General features: G+C 45.4%; 1 protein-coding gene across 4 annotated transcripts in view; it reads left to right on the forward strand.

Moving 5' to 3' along the window:
• The window catches only part of PALD1 (phosphatase domain containing paladin 1), a 133,368-nt gene extending 113,178 nt beyond the window's left edge, over window positions 1-20,190 (forward strand). For all 4 annotated transcript variants that reach the window (XM_077350489.1, XM_077350491.1, XM_077350488.1 and 1 more), the window contains exons 19-20: window positions 3,714-3,869; window positions 17,908-20,190. In XM_077350489.1, coding sequence (XP_077206604.1) covers window positions 3,714-3,869; window positions 17,908-18,057 — 306 coding nt within the window. In that variant the 3' untranslated portion in view covers window positions 18,058-20,190. The remainder of the gene's footprint in view (window positions 1-3,713; window positions 3,870-17,907) is intronic.
• The last annotated feature ends 3,936 nt before the right edge of the window (window positions 20,191-24,126 follow it).

Consider the following 24,126-nt stretch of genomic DNA (forward strand, 5'->3'; position numbering starts at 1 on the left):
TATTGATAATGATACCTTTATGAGCTTAAAAATTCATATTGTATTTTTTTATATGTTGGCAAGCCAGCTTTTATTGAATTTTCAAAAAAAAGGTACAGAAGAAAAAACAAAGTATATCAAGCAGTTCTTACAGGTATTTCCTCGCTGCTCCGCTAGTACAGATAAAGCTATTTGTCTAAATAACGTATTAAATAGTTCCAGTGATCTTAAAATTCATTTGAGGATCTGTTGTTAGTTATACCTGTAAGTTTTCCCATCTTGTATTATTAATAATACATAAATGCATGCATGCTTGCATTACACACACACACACACACACACATGCATGCATACACACATACATACATAATAAGCTAATTCTGCACTGAGTGGGACTAGATCGTCTGTATGGCCGCCTCCACCTCTGGGATTCTGTTATTCTAAGCCACCTCTTTGCCTCTTGCCTTGTAAACCCTAGGGGGTCACTATACGTCAGCTGCAACTTGGTGGAACTTTCCTCATAACCTTTTAATTTCCAGGTTACTTCTGAGCATGTAGAATTGTTTGTTCCCACCATAAGGGGAACCTTGGCCAGTCCTCGTGTCCCCTAAAGTTAGGGGGAAAGACTTCTCTCTCTGCCTTCTCACTCTGCGTTCAGCATGAGGGAGAACAACTCAGGCAACAGAGTGAAACTTTCTCTTTTCTCTATGGCCAACATAGCTTGGGTGCTGGGATGAGAATGTGGAGGCAGCAGATTGCAGGGGGGGCATTGTAGAGGATGCCCCCCCTTACATAATGCCTGAAGCACTGATCTTACACATCCTCTAGTCCCTGGGACAGCAGCTGCTTCAAGGTGGGAGCCACCTGCCAAACACAGAGCAAAGGGCTTGTTTACTTTTTTCTGGGATGTGGGGCAGGTGCTGCATTGAGGAACAGTGTCTAGAAGAGCTACTTGTGGCATGCCAAAGAGTCACATGTGGCTCCCGAGCTACTGAGTGAGTATTGCTGCTTTAAATGATTGTTGTGTGCCTGTAGGGTAGCTCTGTGACCCTCATGTTCTTTGTCAGGAGGCAGGGTTTGTTTCATTAATGAATTAACAAAATAAGGTCTCCTATGAACCCACAGTATTCAACTATGCAGGAGAGTGTTCACAGCTTCTCAGTGTGGCTTACGGGTCTGGCTTTGCATCCTTCCAGTCCACCTCTGTCTCTGTATTTCTGCCATCTCTCTGCTTTGGTTATGATTGGATCACTCACTTCTGATACCAAGGCGTGGCAGAGTGACCTGGCTTCACAGAAGCTAAACCCAGAAGAGATTGTTAGAAACACAAAAGTGTACCCTTACGGAGTTTATAGTTCTTATTCTTATGCATGTTATGAATATCGATAAATTATCCCTGTAACCGATCTTGAGAATAGTCTGGTTACAGCATTTTGGACCGACGGAAGTACCCAGAGTTTTCTAAAAGCAGCTCCACAAAGAGTGCATTAACATGGTTCTCTGTGGCCATATCATGTTTTTCAATGCATGGATGGAGCTAATATAAGGCACTATATCTTATAAGAACTTAATATTCCTTGAGAATTTAGCAGCACAATAAACCGGGTCACCAGCTGCCTTAAGCTAAGACAGAAATAACAGATTAGAGTTGACTTCTTATGTTAGCTAACTCTGCTATTTTCTCAAGCTGCTAATTCTGTCTTTTTTTTCTAGTTCTGCATGGTGTTTCTATTCTGTAAAGCTCTAATTGCTCATTTCTACTTATAGCAAAGTGGTCACTTAAATAACAGTTCAGTCTGAAAAATGGGTAGCATCTGCGCTCCGCTGGACACTATGAATAAAACCCCAAACACACCTTAGGTATCTGCCTCGGTGTGTACGGTCATGACTCAGATGAGGTCAGGGTAGGGGCAGAAGTTGGGAGGGGGCTAATTCGTGATTGTGAGCCTGTCAGAAAGAAAAACATCATATGAAAGAGTGGTGCCATTTATAGCCTGAAATCTCTTAGAATGCCTATTCCTAGCCTTGTTGTGTATATATAATTTTTTGCATATGTATGGGATAGTAGACAATACTGTTTTTTTTCTGTATGAGAAAGGTTTAAAAGTGGAAAGATTTTAGCCTAAGCCACAATTTAATGAGAGCTTGGATTGCCAAGTTCAAAATATGCTCCTGCTCTAGACATCTTCACAATGAGGTTGGATACCCAGCACAAGAAGAGCTTCCTTCTCAATGTTGGTGTTTTCACACATGTTGGATAATAGACTTTCAATCCACTTTCAGTGTTGTTTCATACAGGAAAATCCAGTTGAAAGGTGCGTTGGAAGTATTTGGCATGTGTAAAAGCAGCTTGGTTGCCAGGGTTGTTTCATATGGTACAAGTATGGAAGCTGCCAAAAACACCTGGGGGTTGTAGTGCTTGTAAGCATCTTCTCATACTAGCCCAATGGCACAGTCTCTTCCCATCACTGTCCACCAGATATATGTAGCCATAAGCTACTGTTGTGGAATGGTGGTACTACAAAAGTTATACCTGGTTGGTAAAATGTGCCATCGGGTCCTTTCATCTTTCCCCACCCCCCACCCCCAGTATCTTTCTTCCAATCTACGATTCTGGACAGATCAACTGGGCAGTCATTGAATATTTCAGTACTACAGTATTCAATTTAATGTTTCATGGGCTAGATTGTTTTTCTTTACAAGAGAAAAAAAAAGCAACCTGTGTTGTGACCAGTACATAATTCCATCGAATGCTCAAGGAGATATTGATTGATGGTGTATACTGGAATACAGGGAGTGAGATCTTTAGTCTGGGCTGCCATGCTTCAACAGCAAGAGCTTTTGTAGAAGTACGGTTAATACGGTTGCCTTTTGCAGGTAGCCTGTGCTGAAGCACTGGCTCTTTCACTTACATACTTCTTTATCTCCTGACAGGATACCTCATTGTCCCTTACTGCAAAGCGGGACCAGGAGTTAGCTGTTCTGTTCCTACTCATTAAGCTTGCCTAGAAGGTTAGGTGCCTGGCTGCAGGCTTGAGGCCTAACCAACATAGATAGCAGTTTCTTGAAAGGGAGAGATGGGAGATATTGCGATGGAAGCTTGGCTTTGCCCCTTTCCCTTTTCTGTGTTACCCATATCTGTAGATCACTTTCTCCCGGGCATCGGGATCAGTCCAAAAGGACAGGCATCCAAGATAAGCCCAACTTCAGATGTTCTGCTCTCCATGGCTGCCTTTCCTCCTGCTCCTCGTTGAACAGAACTTCATTAATTTTGGGTTTCTACTCCAGCACTGCTCCCTTCAGTAGGAAACGGCACAAGGAATATTAGCTCTCAAGTCCACAGCAGGGATTCTGCTGATACTAGGCTGCTTAACAGGAACGGCTTCCTACGTCATGAAAGTAGTATCAGAAACCTCAAGTCATACTGAAAAGGGACTCTTATTGTGGCTACTTCCCACACGAGCTTTGCTCCTCCTGGAAACTGGGGTTGCCAGGTGGGTTCTTCCCACAGGATCAATGCCTTCCAATTTTTGCCTTCACGTTTCAAGAAGGAGCTGCCCTAGCACTGTATGGTAACCTCAAAAAAGGCCCTGAGGTGTTGCATTTGATTAAAGGTGGGTCAGCTTGAATGGTGGGGAAATTCTGCTACATGATATCAGGACTCTTTGAATCTTTGACAGCGGCGGTATATAAATTAAAAGGAAAAAAATAAGGAACTGTCTGTTTTGTTACAGGGCAAAACTGCCAAGGAAGAAAAGGAGATGCAGGCATTGCAGCTGAAGAGCCTGCAGTACTTGGAACGTTATATCTATCTCATCCTATTCAATGCATACCTCCATTTGGGGAAAAAGGACTCCTGGCAGAGGCCATTCAGCATCTGGATGCATGAGGTAAAGTAGTGGATATTTTGAAGGCCCCATCACCATAGATTTGTGCCTGCATGGCCTAGCAGGCCAAATGCTGCCAATATATTGCAAGGAGGATTTCATATACTTTGTGCATACCTTCCCCCCCTCCCCCCACCTCATTACAAGATAAAGTATTCCAAAATCTATACCTTAGGCCTATAACATGTAGTTTTTGAATGATACTTTCAAGCAGCTTTTGACAGCTTGAAGTAGACTTAATTTTTTTTGGAAAGCCAAGATTCATAGGGCAATGACTTTTGTAGCTGTTATTGTATCCTGATCTTGTATGGTGAAATTGAAGAATTTCAGAATAAATTTCAACCAGATGATGAGTTCGAAGGACCATGGAAACATGCATGTTTTGGTTTGTTATGAAGAGGAGCTTCAGGAAGTTATTAAGCCGTGCTCCTTTTTCACTAGGGCATGTAATAATATGTGCACTGTGGAACTGTTCACAGGTTCAGCTGTAGTGGAATAAGTTTTTAAACCAGGGGTAGTCAAACTGCGGTCCTCCAGATGTCTGTGGACTACAATTCCCAGGAGCCCCTGCCAGCATTTGCATTTGCTGGCAGGGGCTCCTGGCAATTGTAGTCCACGGACATCTGGAGGACCACAGTTTGACTACCCCTGGTTTAAACGTTTGCCCACCTAATTTATTGGGTATTGTTAAAGCTTAATGCTTTCAGAATTCTGGCTGTTTAGCTTTCATGTTTTTAAACATATTTGAAGCGGCATTGCTTTCAGCCTGTGCTTGAGAAATTGAAAATCCAACGTGTAAGATGGCAGCTAAGGGATTTTAATCAAATAACAGCCTGTACAAAAGTACTTCCAGCACGCACATATAGCGTAGGAGCCAATTTCCACTCTTTTCTCTTTTGCGAAGTCATAGCTGACTTAAGGTGACTCATAAGTGTTCAAGGAAAGAGATGTCCAGAGGGGGCTGCCATTGCCTGCCTCTGCGTCACAACCCTGCCATTACTTGGGGGTCTCCCATCCAAATACTGGCCAGGGCTGATCCTGCTTACTGCCCAAGACTGGCCTATCCTGGGCTGTCCAGGTCAAGGCAATTTGGTTGTGGCACAGTCTGCAATATATTCCCTGTCATGTGAGGAGATCATAGTCTGACGAAGGGTGCTTGCACTCGAAAGCTCACGCCCTGAATAAATCTTTGTTGGTCTTAAAGGTGCTACTGGAGTCTGATTTTATTGTCCACCTACCCCTGTTTGACTCAGCCTTCCATCCTTCTGAGGTCGGTAAAATGAGTACCCAGCTTGCTGGGGGGTAAACGGTAATGACTGGGGAAGGCACTGGCAAACCACCCCGTATTGAGTCTGCCATGAAAACGCTGGAGGGCGTCACCCCTGTTTAAGTTCAGAGCTGGAAAGGTTTGCTGAATGGTATCTCTTGACTGTCGCATGACAATGGGTAAGGTTTACAGGGCTCTCACATTACTGAAATGGGAGATTCTTCAGTAACTTAAATGTTTAAGTCAGGGGTAGTCAAACTGCGGCCCTCCAGATGTCCATGGACTACAATTAATGTTCGTGGTCCACGGGAACCTACATTTTAGGGTCCTCCGTTTCTGTCAGCCAGGCTGGCTTTTCTTTCCTCTTAGTTTCAGCAGTTGTTCACAGCTACTTCTAGCTGTTCAACCAGCTGTCACTGAGAACCATGCCAGGCCCCAGGGGACGGCGTTTTCCTGCTTGTCATGCTATGCGCCACTGTTAAACCCTGCAAAACACAACACACACATACACTGTTGCTGTTGCATTCCTTCAGGAACCATTCCCATGGAAAACAGCTGTTTCCTTATTTTTCGGTTCATTATTCTGAGCATATCTTCACTTATCTTAAAAGAGAGCAAGCCTCGGCTAAGTGGGAGAGGTTGAGAGCTTCTGGTGGGAAGCTGTCCGGCTTCAGCAGCTGGAGACAAGGCAGGCAGGGAATGACTCTTGGTCACCCACATAAGCTCCATTTTGAGGAGGTAGTGTGGTGGGGAGACCGATCAGTTGGGTATTGTGTACTCCGTGTGTTCCCATAGTGTGCATGTAGCCACTTGGTCAATGGACATCTCTTTCCCTCCTAAGACAAGAAGTGCTTGTAACGCAAACAGAAAATGGAGTTGGTTTTGTTTTCCCACTGATACTTCCAAGCAGTCCAATAGTAGTACAGCAAGCTTGTAGTCTCATTTCTTGGGAGTTTTTTGCAACAGATTGGAGCAGGAATCTGGGAATGATTAAGGGCATATAATATCCCTGAAGAGCGAGAAGGAGGAATAGAACCGATCGTGATGCCACGAGTGACACAGGCAGCAGGATTATATGGCATGCCTGGGCAGGTTACATGAGAATGCCCCAGGGGGTATGCAGCTTTCCCCAGAAGATTGGATGGCTGCTGACATAACTGGGACCCACTTTCCCTGTTGCTCTGCAAGCCTAGTTTCTTTTTCCACAGTGGAAACGGTAAATGATCAATCAACTGATTGGCTGGGTCCTCATCGTACTTCCATGCCCACATTTTCTTAAGGGGCAGGTCACAACTTCTGTTGTTCCTCGAAGGCTCAAAAAATATTTCAGGGGTTCCTCCATGATTAAAAGATTGAAAAAGGCTGGCTTAGAATCCCTCCTGCCTCCCTTTCCAGTCCCCTCATTAGAAGAGAGGGAGGCTAAATATATACTTGAGCATGCCCTGCTGTGGCATTCATGCTTCTGGGCTACACTGGTGGCACCCTTGCCCAAAGAACTGGCTGCCATTTGCCTAACTGATCAGTGGGTTCCCTTTGAATTCTTAACGTGCAGGACCCCACATGTCCCCTATGAAGAGTGGGGAGGTAAATTATATACTTAGGGAATTCTGAGACAGGTGGAAAACACAGACAAATTAAAGAATTCATCAGGTGTTTAAATGGAAAGATATCTGAACAGTAGATGCCCCATAGTGTATTGGCATGATGGCAGTTAAAAGCAGCTCACAGGATCTCCACAAGGCCCCTGATTTAGGGTTGAAAGAGACATGGTGTTTAGAACAATAAAATCAGTAGCACCTTTAAGACCAACGAAGATTTATTCAAGGCGTGAGCTTTCGAGTGCAAGCATTTTCCTCAGTCTGACTGAGGAAGAGTGCTTGCACTCAAAAGCTCACGCCTTGAATAAATCTTTGTTGGTCTTGAATAAATCTGTGTTGGTCTTAAAGGTGCCACTGGACTCTGATTGTATTGTGCTACTTCAGACCAACATGGCAGCTATCCATTTGAATCTATGGTGTCTAGAAGTAATTGAGAAATACTGCTGCAGTTTGGGTCAGACCCAGTGCAGAAAGAGATGAGATTTAACTCTTCAACCTCCACTGAGTTTTGTGAATAGAATGGAATCTGGGCTTCTTTCATTGCTGCCAACATTTTTTTTGGGGGGGGGGGACTTCTTTTCCCCCTCAAAGCTTTTAAAAAGATCAAAAAGAGCCCCTTACACACAGCCCTGATCCAAATCGCAGCTTCTTATGACAGCAGTTTGTGTTTTACTGGTTGGAGATCCATGATCGTCATCAGTCAGTAAGAGTAAATTGCATGATCTCTGTCACATCTGTTGTGTTTTGTTCTGTAGAATGAATCATTCAGACATGGGATTGAAAGGCCTTGTGGGTGTTTCTTTTGTGTCGCTTAAAACTACTGTTTTAGGAGCTTAAATAGCAACTTTTATGGGCTGGAAGGGTGCCATGCAATACCTCTAGGCTTCTCCACCTCTCCCTCTAAGTCTGCTACCCTGTCATGTTCTCCCCTGGAAATATTGGTTTTATTTTTTACTTCCTCCTTGATTATGTTCCAGTACTGCCCTGTCCTGTTTTCTCTACTTCTATAAGCACTTTCCATATTATTGTATTTTCCTGGTTTCTCCAGATTTCCCTTGTGTTTTTCTTCTGTCAGTCTTTTTTTTTCTTGTTGAGGTAGTCCAGTTTGGTGTATCTGAAATCTAATTTTAACCTGGAAAGAAAGAATTGCAGTTCATCCACGTATCAACTCCCTTTTGTTTCTGTGTTTTACTTTTCTACTGTTCTACCAAGCAGCTTGGAAGGCAGGAGATCCTTTGATGAACTTGTCAGCACTAAGTTTTTCAGTGGCCCAAAAAGTAAAAAAGCATTTCCCAACATTTAGTTCTCCCCCCTCCCTCCGATTTAGTTCTTCTCTCTCCTCTTATCTCCTTATTTGTACACCTCAGCAATCCCTTTCAGAGCCAAAGGAAATGCCTGGGTCCGTTTTCTGGATGACGTTTCGTGAACTCCGTCATATTTGACACAAAATAATCTCAAGCAACAGGATTCATTTTTTTCCTGGATACCTTGAGCATATCCAGACTCCAGATTGGGCCCCTAGACCCTGGTGTGTAGCAACAATATTTCCACACTCCGAGGCCTTGGAACTGCTAGTGTCTGCTGTAGCATTTATACTATTTACATTCCGGTCTACCTTGCTTCATGCTGAGGAGACTTGTGATTCCCTCCCCCCTATAGAAACCAGAAGCCAGTGTGATATAAGGGTTAGATCAGAACTGAGGAGACCCAGGTTCAGATCTCTACTCGGCTGCAATGTTTACTGGGTAACCAGGGGGCTTTCAGCCTCTCTCAACCTAACCTACTTAGCTGGGTTCTTGCGAAGATAAAACAGAAAAGAGGGGTATCATTTTCATTGCCTTTCTGGAGGAACGGTAGGATTAAAAAATTAGTTGGAAACTAGCACATACTGACCCAGAATGCAATGAAATTTAAGAGCGGAGTGAAATGTAAGGCAGCATCTGTTTCCTTTCCATTCCGTAATACTGTGGAAGGGACTGAAACAAAATTTCCGGTGTTGGAACATACATCTGCCTCTTGAAAAAAAGATGAAACATTAGCCTGGTTATCTCTCGGGACTCCATTCTAGAGCCTTTATGGCTTATTGTTGAAGAGGTCTGCCAAAAGGAATAAATGCAGCTGAGCTTTGTGTGATGTGATTCTTTTCAGCAGCAACATATCTAGGGTATGGCAGCCGTGGCATGTGCCCTGGGTTCCCCTTGGTGGTGAATGCTACTATTTTCAGCCCTCCAGTCCTTGGGGAGATGCTGCCACCACCACAGGCCCTGTCAAGCTGCTGCTGGCAGTGGGAGCCTGGCCGTCCCAAGCTGCCCTGATGCCCCCTCCGGCTGATCCTGAGTGCAGCTGCAGAAGAAACTGGCTCTCCCAAGAGAGGAGGGGGGTCTTGATGCTGTGGGTGGATTGGGCCTTCCTGAACACTCCTTGATGTGTTGTTTTTCTCTGTTTGCCCCCATGTGGGGAGGATGGTAGATGGGCCATGCCCTGCCTGCCTACAGCAGTGGCTGCATTTATTTGGCACTTCTTCCAGAGAGGCAGAAGAATAAGCAGATCTTAAAAGTATTATCAGGCTCATTTATAATTTTTGTAACCTGTTTTACTTCAGTTTGCACTGCACAGCGAGTACAGGAAGAAAAAGGGTACAGAGAACGGTATATTCAGGTGACAGTGAAGCCATGAGCCATTGACTGGGCTCTTTAGTGCTGTATCTATTTCTGTGTCTATAAGTGCATTCTCACTTGGGCCTGTGGAAAACACGGCATATCAACTTGCCATTTTTGTGTTGATTTTAAAACCTCTTTTTCTTCCTAGACTTTGACTGAACATCTTCAGAGGCTAATGTTTGTACCTTTTCTTTTTTCTTTTTCTTTTTCGCCTTGGACTTAAGTTCATACCTGAAAGGGATTTCTTTTATCCTTTTTGTTAGCTAGCTGCTTTACCTCAGGGTTATTTTGAGGATGCTGGGAGGCTAGATAAAAGCTGGATAATTAAAATACACTTTGCAGGGAGATCTTTCCACTCTGAACAAACAGTGCCACCTCATAAACCAAAAAAAGAAAAAAAAGGGGGGAAAAGTGCCAGTTGAAATGACAGTTTCTCTCTTTATGCATTTCTTCTCCTCCTCCTCAAAAGACATTGTCCCAAAGGAATCGCCTGGTGTGAGGTGGTTTGGCCATTTCTACCTCTGTAGCCAATCAGGACAAGAAGTCATATGGCTCTCTCTCTCAAGGCTGGGTGGAGTCCCATCCCAGGAGGATGAGGTCATGTTGAGGGAGCCATAGAGATGGACCGAGTTTGCCAGTGAGGCACAGAGTCTCTCTTTCCCACCCCCATTCTCTTTCATGAGGTATCAAAGCTGTCCTTTGCAAGCATCCTCTTTCTCCCCATTGTTCCCCGGGCACAAAGAGCTTTTTCAGGCCTTCTTTTTCATTGGGCTTTTGGCCTGCTCTCTTTCTCATCCCCAGGCAATCAACTCTTTCTGGGCTGCCACTTCCCCACTACTGTAATTCGAAAGGCTTTGTGGAGGCGGCTGGTAATGGCAGCAGAGCTGGGGTGGTCCTTGACGGTCTTTCAATGAGGAAATTATGGGGGGGGGGAGGAGAGAGAATGTCTGTACAGAGAACTGGGGTGGTCAGGAGAACGGTTGTCTGGTAGAATGGTGTGTGTTCTTTGCAAATGGGAGATTCTTCAGAAATTCTTAGCAAATTAACTGCCTTGTTCCTCCCAGAGGCAAATAATACCTCTGTGATTTCTATGGCAAACGTGATTGCGCTATGCACAGCTGCATGATGCCCATAGCTGCTTCAGGAGAGATATAACATGTGGACAGTGGTCCTTCCTTAAACACCCTTTCAAGTGCATCTGGGAACTCTAGCTGGACTAAGGGGTCCTGTGTATAGGCTGGCGATATGTCACAAGTTCTCAACAAGGATTCCCCCTGCAAGGACGGAAGCATTTGTGCAGGCTTGCCAACAAGCTGAACACAGTTTCTCTGCTTTGGCCTCCTCTTCAGTGCTGCCGCCTTCTTTTCTTAATCTCTTGGAGTCAAAAGTTGTCCACTGCAGATTCCAGGAACAGAGAAAACTTTCATGTCCCCCACAGTGTGCATTTCATTCAATTGTTTTTCTTAAATGACAAATGAGAGCCTAACCACAGGTAGTAATCTGAATTTCAAAGGCAAGAAGGTGGACTGGGCCCCTTAAACGCTGCTGAAGGCTTCCTCTGTTTTATTCCTTTACCAAAAAAGCATTCTCCTGTCATCCTCTACCCCAACCTGTTTTCCTTACCATAATTTAAGTGCTAGAATAAACAAAATCCCTTGTGATATCCTGACGATGCAGCAAGAGGTGGGATTGGGGCAAGGTGGAGGGTAATAATTTCTGCTAGCAAGAACTTTACAACTGCTACAAAAGATTTTTGTGATGTGAATTTCCTAAAGGTAAAAAGAGTGTTAATGTTCTCCCACCCAGTCCTCTTTAAAAAAAAATTTTTTTCAGCTACATTTTCTTAGGCAAATGTCAAGGCCTTCCAGTCTTGCTTTCTCCAACCCTTCAAGGCTTTCATCAGTAAGCCATCTGAATGTGCACTGGAAGTGGGCACTAATCAATACTGAATGCTTCTTTTTCGTGAGGTGTAGACAGAAATATACACTCCCAAGAGAAAGCCATACTTAGTTGCCTCTAAAAGAAGCTCTTAAAAACACACACACATCTCTGAACAGGGATTTCGGTAAAGATCTCCGGGTCCCAAAGTTTCTTCTCGTGAGCAGGGCTTCTTGTCCAAGAAAAAACTCTCCTGATGTGAACAGCTGGAGCTAGCCATGGGCTGAATTCTTCCCAGAGAGACAGGAAAACAAAAACTAGCACTATTTCTTAAATTCCTGCCTCCTAGGCTAGGCTCTGAGCAGCTTCTAGAAGAGAACAGCGCCTTGTATGCAAACAAGCCTGCATAGGGAGAGAGATGCCAATCAGGAAAAAAGGGGGAAAAATACCCTTGCATTTCCTGGCCTCACATTAAAAACATAAACATCCATGCAAATCCAAGGATAAACCCAAGGGGGAGGGGGAAGTAGCTGCCGCTGCTGATATTCTGCTACTCTGTAGACAAGGAATTAGCATCTCTGAGGTCCACATCTGGTCTGCTGAGGATCTGTATGCAAACCCTTTTCCCCTGTGGCCCAGCAGAAGTTAAGATAAGTATGTGGCAGGAGTGGGAGCTGTGACTGCAGGACTTTGTGGCAGTTTACTGGGAGGACTGGTTTCTCCCCCCCCCCCCCCGTCCTCTCCAGGAAGTTGCTCTTCAGGATTCCAGTCAGGTCCCATGAGACAGTGCAGATTGAAGAGCCAGTGTAGCATCATGGCCAAAGTATCATACTAGAATCCGGGAAATTTGTGTTATAATCCCCCCCACCTGCTGTGGAAGCTGCCTGGGTGACCTGGGGCTATTCACATGCTCTCAGCCTGGCCTACTTCTCAGGGTGGTTGTGGGGATGAAATGCAGGAGCGGAGAAGAATGTAAGCCCCTGTGGGTTCCTTTTGCGGTGACAGGCAGGCTGTAAATAAAGAAAACATAAATAAGTAAATAATAACTAAATGAATAAGGTGGCTTGATTAGGAAACAGCTGAGGTGTCAGATTTCAGAAGCTAAACAGGACAAACCCCGGCCAGCATTTGGAACAAGCAGAACATCACGTTGGAGCCCCCCTTCTCTCCTCTCCCCTTCCCACCAGGGGAAATATTAGATCTTTAAAAACTGAACTTGTTTGAATTGTGTTTTTCTGTTTTTAACTGTGTATTAAATCTTTGATGTAAGCCACACTGAGCCTGCTGTGCAGGGAAAGGCAGCCTAAAAAATCAAATAAATAAATAAATAAGCCAGAGGGGGAGGGGGTATTGGATTCCGCTTGCCTGGAGATTATTCTCCGGCAGTTAAATTCATCATGATATAGTAAAACAACAGGGTTCTGCTGCTCAGCACAGTGACGGGTGATGACGGAAGGCGGAACTGTGCAGGAAGAGGGAGGAAGAGGTGTGTTGGTCCCCTTTTTTATCTGTGCCTTGGAGATGAGCTTTCTCTTGTCTGGTTCCACTGCAAGCCTCAGGGAGTGGCTGGGTGGCGTGTGATGGGAAAACCTCCTCTCCTCCCCGTCTCGGTTAGCTTTGCTGATGCGTATTGGCATGTTTGATCTCCTTGGTGAGAGATGAAAGGGAGATCTGCCAACTGTGGTTATGCTCAGTGCCTGGCTGCTTTCGATTGAAGGGACTTGCTGGAAAAGGGCGTTGATCCGGTTGGGGAAGTGTGTGTTGGGTGGGAGGCGGGAGAGGAGGGGAATCCAACAGTAATGCTGCCAGTGCCACGTCCAGGTCATCCGTGCCCTACGGGAAGGGGGATGGCTAGGGGACGAGGGAATGCTGTTTGCATCCACTCACTGCTGCTTTGGATTGGAAGTTCACCCAGAACTTGATTGGAAGATGGAACAGGAGCCGGAATGTGCTCAAAGGAAGCCTTGAGATAGGCAAAGGTCATAGCACTCGCCTTATTTCCTGGTTTTTGCTACCCAATGGGCAGGAGCTTGGAGGGGCAGCTCAAGTTCAGGGCATTCTCTGTAAGCAAGATTTTCGTAAATCATAGAGACAATCTTTCATTGTCATCATGGGCCCACCCATCTTGCAACAGTCTGTAGTGGTGGTCCCACCGCTACTTAGCATGAATACATTTGACCAGGGCTTTTGTCAAAAACAATCGGCGGCCATCTTGCTCTGGTGACCTTTCTTTGGCATATCTGATAAGTGAATGTGAGCGGTCAGAAATCTAGGCAGAGCCATGGGTGGACAGCTCTAGGCCTAGAGGGTGCGGAGAATGGCTAAACATTGGAGGAGACCTACAGAAAGAGCACAGCTTCTCAACATTAAAATAGTTAAGAATTAAGGCTGAAATTGCTACATTTGTTTGGCTAGAAGGCTGTATGGCAAAATAGAGACGGTTTCCTCCAGGGAACTTTTGGAATGTATTTTGTGATTATGAGCTGGGTTTTCTAAATGGACCAATTCAGTAAGTGAACTGGAATTTGACTTGATCCTTCTTTGAAATTTCTGCCGACTGCCATACCTGGTGCTCAAGGGACAGCTCACTCAAAGTATGCCATCTGTGTGCAGGTTCTTTGACCCCAACCCTTGACCTTTTGCCTATGTTATGAATCTTAGATTTGCCCTGATTTTGTGCACACAAAAGCGGTCTTGCAAAATGTCATTCTAGTTGGCATTGCACACATGAAAAACTAACCAGAATGAATGAACGAACGAACGAAGCTTACTGCATTACTCACTGTGAACTCCTAGGCAGAGTTACTCTTCAGTTCCTTTGCATGTGTGTGAAGCCTCATCAAACTGTTTCTGACTTATGGCAACCCCCTGAATTAATTAATTGTTGTTAACAGTCTGCAGACTTAGGGCCCTGGCTTTCTTCATTTTAAATGTGCTTAAAATGGCGTGACTGCACAGGGTTGTCTTATTGGAGTCATAAGAAACTAACATTGCAATCCTAAGCAGTGATACCCTTCTGAACAATGATGCCCACCATGGATTGAGAAAAGAGGGTAACTCTGTTTAGGACAACACTTTACCAAAGCGAGGTAACACTGGACTTCCTGAACTCCATTCCTTTGTCAGTACCTGGCATTCTAGTTTTAAAAGGCAAAGATAGGCAGTAACTCCTCCTACCCTGCCTTTTATGCTGGACAGTGTCTGGGGTTCTGGCGACTTGTTCCAGATACTGAGGTCAGCTTGGGAGAGAGGGGTTAAGGATGAAAGTTTCACAGAAATGTGGGTCGTGCCTTTCGGAGCTCTTGGGGAATCTGGATTGAGAACAGGCTTGGAGAAGCGCATGAGCAAACAGCTGTTTGCCTAATAACCACTGCTGCATCACTAGATGAAACGGACGCTGAAGTAGTCTCCGAACTCTGCTCTTGTACATATTTGACGTGGGCCAGGGGGGACAGAGCAGATGGTCCAGGGACAATGTTTTCTTAACCATTTCTTCTCTTTTTCACTTACGGGGAGGAGAACAGCGGGGTAAAAGTTAACCCCACTCTCAGTGCCAAGGCCACGAACCAGAAGTAGGTTTTCCTGCGTCACACAGGAAAATCCAGCTGCAAAAGCACATTGAAAGTGCATTATCCCATGTGTGTGGACTGAGCCCAGATCCTCCTTCCTTCTGTAGCTTCTGTCTGAAGGTAACATTCAGATCAGGGGATCTGATCATAGATTCCAATCAGGCTCACTTTACTTGGCAAGCACCTTGGCCCTTTGTCAGCCCTAATACAAGGCATTATTCTGCTGTTGCAGAGGAGCCCAGTGGTGGAGCATCTGCTTTGCATGCAGAAGTCCCCAAGTTCAGTTCCCCCGCTAAAAGTCCAAGTAAGAAGTGTAACTGACACGCTGGAGGGCCACTGCCAATCAGAGGAGGCGATGCTAACCAATGACCCAGTTTCATGTAAGGTAGCTTCAAGTGTTCCTAATGGGACTGACAAACACATTTTTAAGCAAATGCCAGAAGTGTGTGAGCCCTGATCAGTAGGATGGCCATGTGTCAGTTAATGGCAGGCAAACTCCCAGTAATTATCAATGCTCAGCTGGCCAGTGAGCAGAATCCGGCTGACCAAATTGGGGGCAGCTGTCTTCCTCTCGTGCATTGACATCACCTCTGGCATCACCTGGAAGCACCAGGGCAAGGCTCTAGCACAGCGAATGGGAATTGTACTCCATGGACATCTGGAGGGCCACAGTTTGCCCACCCCTGCAGTCTAGCACTTGCCCTCAAACTCAGTATAGAAGTGGTTTATCCTAGTAGCACCTGCGACGGGCCCATGATTCCAGGGCTCCTGCAGTGCTGTACTGTTAGAGGATATGCACACTGTGTTTGTTAGAGGACGACAAAAGGGCTGTACACTTGCTCTGTTAGGAACTGAGCGTGTGCATCACTCACTGAGCGTGCCCGTGGACCACAAGCCTCATAAGTATGAGGGTCCCCTTAGGCATTGGAGCATGGCGCTTGCACATCTCACCAAGGGTCAAAAAATGTTTTCAGCAAAATGAAGCAGTTAGTTGCTTCCAAAGTTAGTTGATTCCAAATGACCCCCCTCCCAGTTATTTGTGCAGCAGTTGTGCTCTGCTAAGGCCCCACGAAACCTTAACCTGGTTCTGATGCTACAGGCCCCGCAAATCCTTAAACATGGCCTCCAGAAGTGACATCACTGTATGTGGCAACAAAGATTGCTCCCCCTCCCCCCCTCCAGCAGTAAGTACCTGCCTGCCCCACTTCCTGCTGGCTGCCATGCCTGGAAACCCTAACCACATCCTCCTCCCCCCCTCCCCCATGACTGCTGTTTCAGCCAATCAGAACTGCTGCCTTTTGGACTGTGTTTCCATCCCGTCTTCCCACTCCTGATTTGCTTTTCCTCTTTTTACAAATTATGGGGCGAAGGGGCTAGGAAAGTTAGAGGGATAGCTCAAGGGTGTTTGTTAAGAACGACGGCTTTAAAATCAGCCCTCCGTTCCCAGTGCTGTCGAGGGCCTTCGTATTGCTTTTGCTTTTTTTTTCATAAGCTTTTTAGCACAAACAAGGCCACATTGTAACTTTTGCCCACCCGTCTGCCAAAGCTAACAAATCTTGCAAATGCTAAGACAAACAGCTTGAAAAGTGGCTTATCAAATGCTTGAGCACCAAATGCAGAAAAGCAAGAAAGGGTTTTCGAGGGGCTTTGGGGGTGGGGGTGGGGGTGGGGGTTGTTGCCCTGCTTTTGTTAATTTGCGTGTCTACGGAACCTTTTGTGGTTTCTTGGCATTAAAGACTGGGATAGGTCAAAGAGAAGGGTGACTAATGGAAGGGGGTGGTGGATTAGATCACTCTTCAGGTTCTCCTGCAAAATGTTGACGGTGTCGCCGGCTAATGTTGGGGGAGGAGGCATTCAGAAGGAGGCTGCTGGAAAGGCAAAATGGTTGAGTCAGGCCAGCTGGTGCCAGACAGCAGACCAGGAGGGTGCCCTTCCCAGGTTGCCCGAAGGCAGGGTTAGAAAGGTCTCCATATGTGGCCTAACAAGGCTGTTGAGCATCTCTGTGACCATTCACACACTGGGAACTTCACTGCCCCAGCTCCCGTGCAGCAGCACAAATCGGGGGCGGATGAGGTGCACCAGGCCAAATGCTCCCCCCATGTGGGTGCATGGAGAGGTGGGGCAACCTGCCACAACTAAAACTCCAGCCTGCAGCCCAGCATGAAACCTCCAGTGCGTAATCAGTCTGTGTGATGGCAGTGCTGTGGACAGATCCAGGCAACCGTGTATGTGAGGTGTGACCATGTCTTGCTTGCCAAGCAAGCTTTTCTGGGGTGAGAAAGCTCTTGCTGGATGGTATAGTGTCAAAACCATATTTTATGCTTTTGCCGTGTATTTCCTGTATTGCTTGAATTGCCTTGGTTATTTGTATCACTTGACCTGCTTTGCCGCATTTTATTTCCCGTCCTATCTGCATGGTGGTCTTTGATCCTAAATGACTTGACTTCCTCACAGTCCTTGGTGTGGACTTGCTGTAGGCCTAGAAAGGGTGAGCACTGTTTGGGGCAAGCCCATCTTCAATGTAACTGTTCTAAGAAAGGCTTAGAAAGGCCCTGCCATTAGTAACTGTGGTCAAGCTGGGTACCAAAACCCAGAGAATGAGAAAATGAAATCCTGCATAATCCTCAAACAGAACCTTTCTCCCCTGTCCCCAGTAGGAAAGGTGCTGTCTGATTCCCTCTCTCCTGTCCTCCATGAATTTTGCTGCCATTGATCCCCTGGCTGCCCTACAGAGCCAGCGCTGCGTCATGTTCCCTTTTTAGCACAGGATGCAAGCACTTCTGCCTAGGGCCACCAGCTCTGGATTGGGAAATACCTGGAGGTATTAGGGATGGAGCCCTGGGAGGAAGGAGACCTCAGCAAGGTGTAACGCCATAGACTCCACCCTCCAAAGCAGCCATGTTCTCCAGGGGAATTGATCTTGATCATCTGGAGGTCAATTTTAGTGGCATGAGATCTCTAGGGGCTACCTGGAGATTGGCAACCCAGTTTCCTCCTAATAGCAAAGCACAAGTTGCCTTTTCCGCTCAGAACTATTGGAAACATTCTCCCTCTTTTTTTCCATTTCAGGTAGCAGCCAAAGCCGGCGTCTACGAGATCCTGAACCACCTGGGCTTTACCGAATTTGAGAACCTAGAGAACAAACCGCTCTCTCAGCTTCGCTACCGCTGGCAGGAGCAGAGCCGGAGTTCTCTGCCGTTCCGTGGGGAATTTATTTAGGACCCAGCATCATGGAGGACCAAGAGAATTGCAGTATTTCTCCAGAGGCGGCTGAGTCTCTTTCTCTGTTTGCTTTGGGGGGCGGGGATGTTTTGGGTTTTTTAAAATATATATATATAAATATATAAATAAAATGGAGAAATGTGCCTTAAAAGGAAGGACTGTGATTCCAAGAAGACGTTCTGCTGCCTTGAAAAAGACATTTCATGGAGTTCTTTCAGACACAACAGAAACACTGTACATTCGATGGATATTTTGACCGGCGTCATCACAAATGCTGTGTCCGCTTCCCATGTCCCCAAACATTTCACAGCACAACTGTGACTGGGCCGGGCATGATCTTTTTCCAAACGACTTTCTCCTTGAACCGTTGCACTGCTCTCTCAATACTTGGTCTGTATTATGTATGCACGGATGCGGGGAATGCATGCTTAGTGTGGCTGTGGTGGGAAGTATTGGGTGGGTGACTCAAGGTTCCTTTGTTACCTCTTTAGACTTGAATTGCATCGTATGGATGGCCCACTCCTTGAATAGCATGGGGAGCTGCTCCTGGCGGATAATCACCCTCAGTCTGGTGATTCGTCTGTGGAATCCCTGTTGTGCCGTGTGCACACAAGAGGATTGTGGAAGGGGAGAATCCTGTGTACCCAATTCCTGGATTGTGTGCATGGAGCTTTCTCGGCCAGGTTGCTTACCTGCTGTTTGCAGTCACGGGTCCTCCTCCTCTACTAGTGTGGCTGGAATTAAGGCAACTGGGAATTGTGCTTTGTCAGGTGTATTAGAAACCTATAGGTTGAATGGGTTTTAGCAACTGCCCCATCAAGTCCCAAGGTATTGTTATGATGTCCAGTGGCCAAATATAAGGAGCTACGAAGCTGACTTATGCGGAGTCTGATCACTGGTCCATCTAGTAAATTTCTTGGTAAGTTTATTTGTCCTGACCCCTCAAGCACCTGCCCATTAATCTGGATGATCATATTGCTCCTGGTAATACTGTCAGTGTGGTGTCGTGGTTAAGAGCAGTAGCTTCTAATCTGGAGAGCCAGGTTTGATTCCCCACTCCTCCTCCACATGCAGCCAGCTGGGTGATCTTGGACTATTCACAGTCCTCTCAGAGCTGTTCTCCCAGAGTAGTTCTGTAAGAGTTCTCTGAGCCCTACTTACCTCACAGGGTGTTTTGTGGGGAGAGGAAGGGAAAGCAATTGTAGGCCACTCTGAGACTCCTTTCTCTCCTCATGACAGGTATCCTGGGTGGTTAGTGGGGTATAAAAGTGTGGTATAAAAACCAACTCTTCTCTTCTTCTTTTGGAGTTTTATATTTTAATTGTAACTTGCCATGAGACAAGTCTCGATAGCGGCAGGATATAAATCTAAATAATAATAAATTCTGCAGGTAAAACTAACTATCTTTTTGGGGGGAAGTTCTCTTCCAGGCTGTCTTCCTTCCCTCCGCTATCCTCAGCTGCCCCCTGAGAGGCTGATGAGTATTGCAAAGAGGCTGCTAGGTTTGTTTGTCCAAACAAAAGTCTACTGGTACTTTAAAGACAAACAATATTGATTTCAGTTTGAGCATTCATGACTCACAGCCTACAGGTGACAGTGGGTTGTGACCCACAAAAGTTCAAATTGAAATAAATGTTTGTAGTCATTAAGAAGACTAAGAACTGGTTTTTTGTACCCCACTTTTTACTACTCAAAGGAGTCTCCAAGTGGCTGACAATCACCTTCCCTTCCTCTCCCCACAACAGACACCTTGTGAGCCAGGTGAGGCTGAGAGAGCCCTGAGGGAACAGTGAATGGCCCAAGGCCACCCAGCTGGCTGCCTGTGGAGGAGGAGGGAGGAATCAAACATGGTTCTCCAAATCAGAGGCCCCCATTCTTAACCACAACACCAAGCTGGCTCTCCAGGTACATGAGTATCGCCAAGAAGCAGTGGATGTGACCCAGAAGTGGGGTGAAACTGCTTGATACTGCATCAGACCAGTGATCTGTTTAGCACAGTAGGCTACTCCAAGGAGCCACGGCTCTCCGAAGGGCATTCCAAGCTGAGATTTTTCGGACTTAAAAGTGAATCCTGGCACCTTCTGCACACAAAGAATGTGCTCTGACACTCAATGCTTGTCTCATATCTGTCCATTCCACCCCTGTTTTTCGTGCAGACGAGTGGTCATTGCTTCCACCAGGAGGATTTAAGGGTTGCTCCCATTTCCTCTTAAGGCACACCTTTCATTCAGAAGTAAGAGCCAAACGCTACCAAAGCTGGTTGGAGGGGGAGCAGTTTGGCATGACATCATTGTGGTTGGTGGTGGAATGGGGGCTTGGACTGGCACTGGGGGATCGCCACCTATTTATATTGCTGCCCAGGTGATTGAGATAAGTTCCCCTGGAGAAGCCTCCTTTTGAATGGAGACTCTGGTGTTCTGTCCTGCTTAGGTCCTTCCCCTCCACCATACCCCCGCCCTCAGCCCCACTCCCCCAAAATCTTTAGGAGTTTCCCAACTCCAAGCTGGCAACCCTAAAGGGGAGCTGTGCCCTGAACCTGGAGCATCCGAGTGAATAAAGTCTCCTGTTTGCACGGTTGGTCGTGAGGAAGAAGAATTGGATGACCGTGTTTTGCCGAAAGCTGGTGCCAGAATAAAGAATGTATTCACACATTTTTTTTTAAAGCCCAGCTTCAGGGATATGAGGAACTTCTCATAATGTTAACGGACTGGCTTGAGAAAATGCCATGGGTGTCGGGAAGAATTAAATGCAAAATCTGAGCCTGGAAGTCCAGACCAAGAGGACCCTGTGCAGAAGAACGCCAAGCCCTTGCTGCACGCCTCCTGCTGTCTTTCCTGGCCAGGTTGCAGATCCTTGCATTGCAGCATAGTCTGTAGCATTTTCCCTTGGAGTTTGATCCCATCTTTCTTTCAAGGAGCTCAGCTAAAGATTAAAAATCTCCTCCTCCCCTGGGTCTTCTTACAGCAACCCTATGAGAGGGAGAGAACATTTGGCTCTGGATCACTGACTGATCTTCATGCCAGTGGCAATTTGAACTCTGGTGTCCCCAGTCACAACTTCACTTTCTGACTCACAGGCGCACAGTGGCTGGGGTACAACCATAAGGACTAGAAATGTATTTCCTTTTGACAGTGAACACTGATATTCTCAAGAAGCTGAATTCTGTCCCCGAGAGCTACATGATGTGCATATTCCAGAAACATGCTACCCTACATTTGAATTTTGATCGATCTCTTTGAATTTTGGTCTACTACTCATGGTTTAGGGAATGGTGTGCTGGAAATTGGGGGAGAAAATGGAGGTTTCTGAGTAAAATATCAGAATCTGGTCTCTTATTCCACTGCCACAAACACCCTTCTACAATGTCTGAATACCGAGACTGTTTGCCAGGAGGAAGCAATGTACAGGGGTCTTCCCCCTCCCCACGTGCAAAACATCTGATGTAGAATTTTATTGCTCTAGTGGGAATAATTTACAGGTGACATCATTGAACAGTAGACTTAGTACAACATATAAGAGGCAGTCCCTGCTAGCTGTTGCTAATAAAACTATTTGAAAACTAAGAAGTCCCCAGGGAGTGGAAAGGAGGCTATTTTGAAAAGGCAGAAAGGATATTTTATCTTAGGACTTGAAAGAAGCTGCTGTACCTCATTTCTCGAGATATCTTGCAAAAAAAAAGGCTGCCATTTTTAAGCATGTATTATAAAAGAACTAGAGATCCTTTTGCATGTTTTCCCTTCCTTGGTCGCTGAAATGGAAATGATGCTGTAATTCTTTGCAAAGCTACTGTATATTTTGTATGCCGTGAATTTTGTCTCCCTTTTCGTAACTATTATTTTGGCAATATCTTTGTTTCCCAAAATCGTTTCTGCTTCCTTCTTTCTTCTTGGTGACAGCCGTTGCCAGTTTTTTCTAAAGATACCGTAGCAGAGAAGGCTCCTCAATGCGCACAATGCTGGAACAGCTCCCCCTTTAACCCAGTAAAAGATATAAGTTGCACGTTTTTGTTAAAGATACTGTAGCACAGAAGGCTTCTCAACATGCACAATTCTGGAAAAGCTCCCCCTTTAACCCAGTAAAAGATGTCAGTACTCCTTTAACCCAGTCATCCTACAAAAATATGAGGAAGTTGGTTGAGTATAATTTCAAGAGAGGATCTTGCTGTGTAAAGGGCTTTGGCCATCACCTGTGATGATAAGTTAAACAGCCTCAAAAGCCAGACATCTCATCCTCTGAGATAAACGTGTTTGTGTGTACAGAAATGGAGAGTATCCATGAAATGTCGAAGCAGACTGTTGCCCTTGGAATGGCTGTCTCCTGAAGGAATAAAGGAGGAAGCCAGGTGGACAGGATTCTCAAGCAGTCAGTTAAATATTGGAGTAGATTATGAACCCTTTCGACAATGGCACTCTTATGGAATAATTCTCCACCTCCCCTCTAGATGTGATCTTCGGAAACTTTGCTCCAGAGGTGAGGGAAGCCTCCCTGTGCAATTAACCAAACTGTTGTTTATTTATTTTATTTTTAGATTTATATTCCGCTGCTCTCAATATATTTATATTCCACTGCTCTCTCGCAGCAGTTTACAATAAATTATGTCAGAAGACCACTTTGGATCTCAAATGGGAGGCTCAGATGACACTTCCTAAATTGCTACATGAAGCCTCGTTTTTGTTTTTCTTAGCACCAGCTTGCAAAGTATTTATTTATTTAAGTTTTAAAAGAAAGAAATAAGGAACAAGGAAAAAAAACCCTTAAAATCCTGGTACTAAATAAGATTTTTTAAACAGGAGTAAAGAAAGGACATGAAGGGTCATTTTTTGTTGACCATCAGTTGGCCTCCAAGAGACAGGCAGATAGTTTAAAAGTACATAAGCATCCTCAATAATCCATGAGTATTTTAACGCCAAATTGATATAACTTCTTAGTAGAGAAGCCGAATGACTGGACATGCCCAAAGCATATGTTTAAGGAATGCGTCCTGTGAGTTACAACAGTTAGACACTTTATCCAGTTCTTTGGTCAAGAGTTGCTGTGTCTAATGTGTAGCGGTTGAGTGATAGCCTCTAGTGTTGGAGAACTGGGTATGATTCCCCACCCGCCCACATGCAACCAGTTGGGTGACCTTCAGCCAGTCACAGTTCTCTCAGAGCTCTCTCAACCACACTTACCTCACAGGGTGTCTATTGTGGGGAGAAGAAGGGAAGGCAATTGTCAGCTGCTTTGAGACTCCTTTAGGGAGTAAAAACGGGCTACAAAAGACCAGCTCTTTTTCCTTTAAACATAATTCTTTGCTGAGTATTTCTCAATTACCTGCTTGCAAAGTATAAGGTAGCTTTAATAAGGCCTGTTCCTAGAACTTTGAGCTTTGTTTTCTTCTAGATATTTTATACCCTATAAAAATACCACTGCAATCCACTGGTCATCTAGATTTGAACAGAAAGGCTTAAAAATATAAAATGAGATCCTAATTTTTTGCATTATTTCAGTGTTAACAATCTTCATGTAGCCATTTAACTAAACAGGAGGGATGTAGTTCTCTAATTTCACCCATCTGCATATGTCTTTTGCCATTCTATGTTATCAAAACCAATTGGTGCTGCACCAAGTTCTCACCATCCTGCTGGTGCTTCTGTTATGAGTAACTCTTCTGCCTTTCTTCCATTCAACAAATTGCAGCTCATTACAAACCTGCAGAGGGAAGAAGGGAGTGTGAAAACATTTAAGAATATTGAAGCCTAGAGCAGGGGTAGTCAAACTGCGGCCCTCCAGATGTCCATAGACTACAATTCCCAGAAGCCCCTGCCAGCATTTGCTGGCAGGGGCTTCTGGGAATTGCAGTCCATGGACATCTGGAGGGACGCAGTTTGACTACCCCTGGCCTAGAGAGTCAAAATGTTTCCCAAAGCTTGAGCATTGCAGCTCTCATCCTTAAGGTGACAGTCTTAAATAACAATATATAACAAATTTAATTATTTTTTATATGTAGAGCACATAAACCGGGGTTTCATGAAACCCCAAGGTTCTGGATGACCTTGGATGGGTTTCCCAAATGGGTGGAGATTA

Source organism: Paroedura picta, chromosome 8, assembly GCF_049243985.1.
Source record: "Paroedura picta isolate Pp20150507F chromosome 8, Ppicta_v3.0, whole genome shotgun sequence".
Taxonomy (NCBI): Eukaryota; Metazoa; Chordata; class Lepidosauria; order Squamata; family Gekkonidae; genus Paroedura; species Paroedura picta.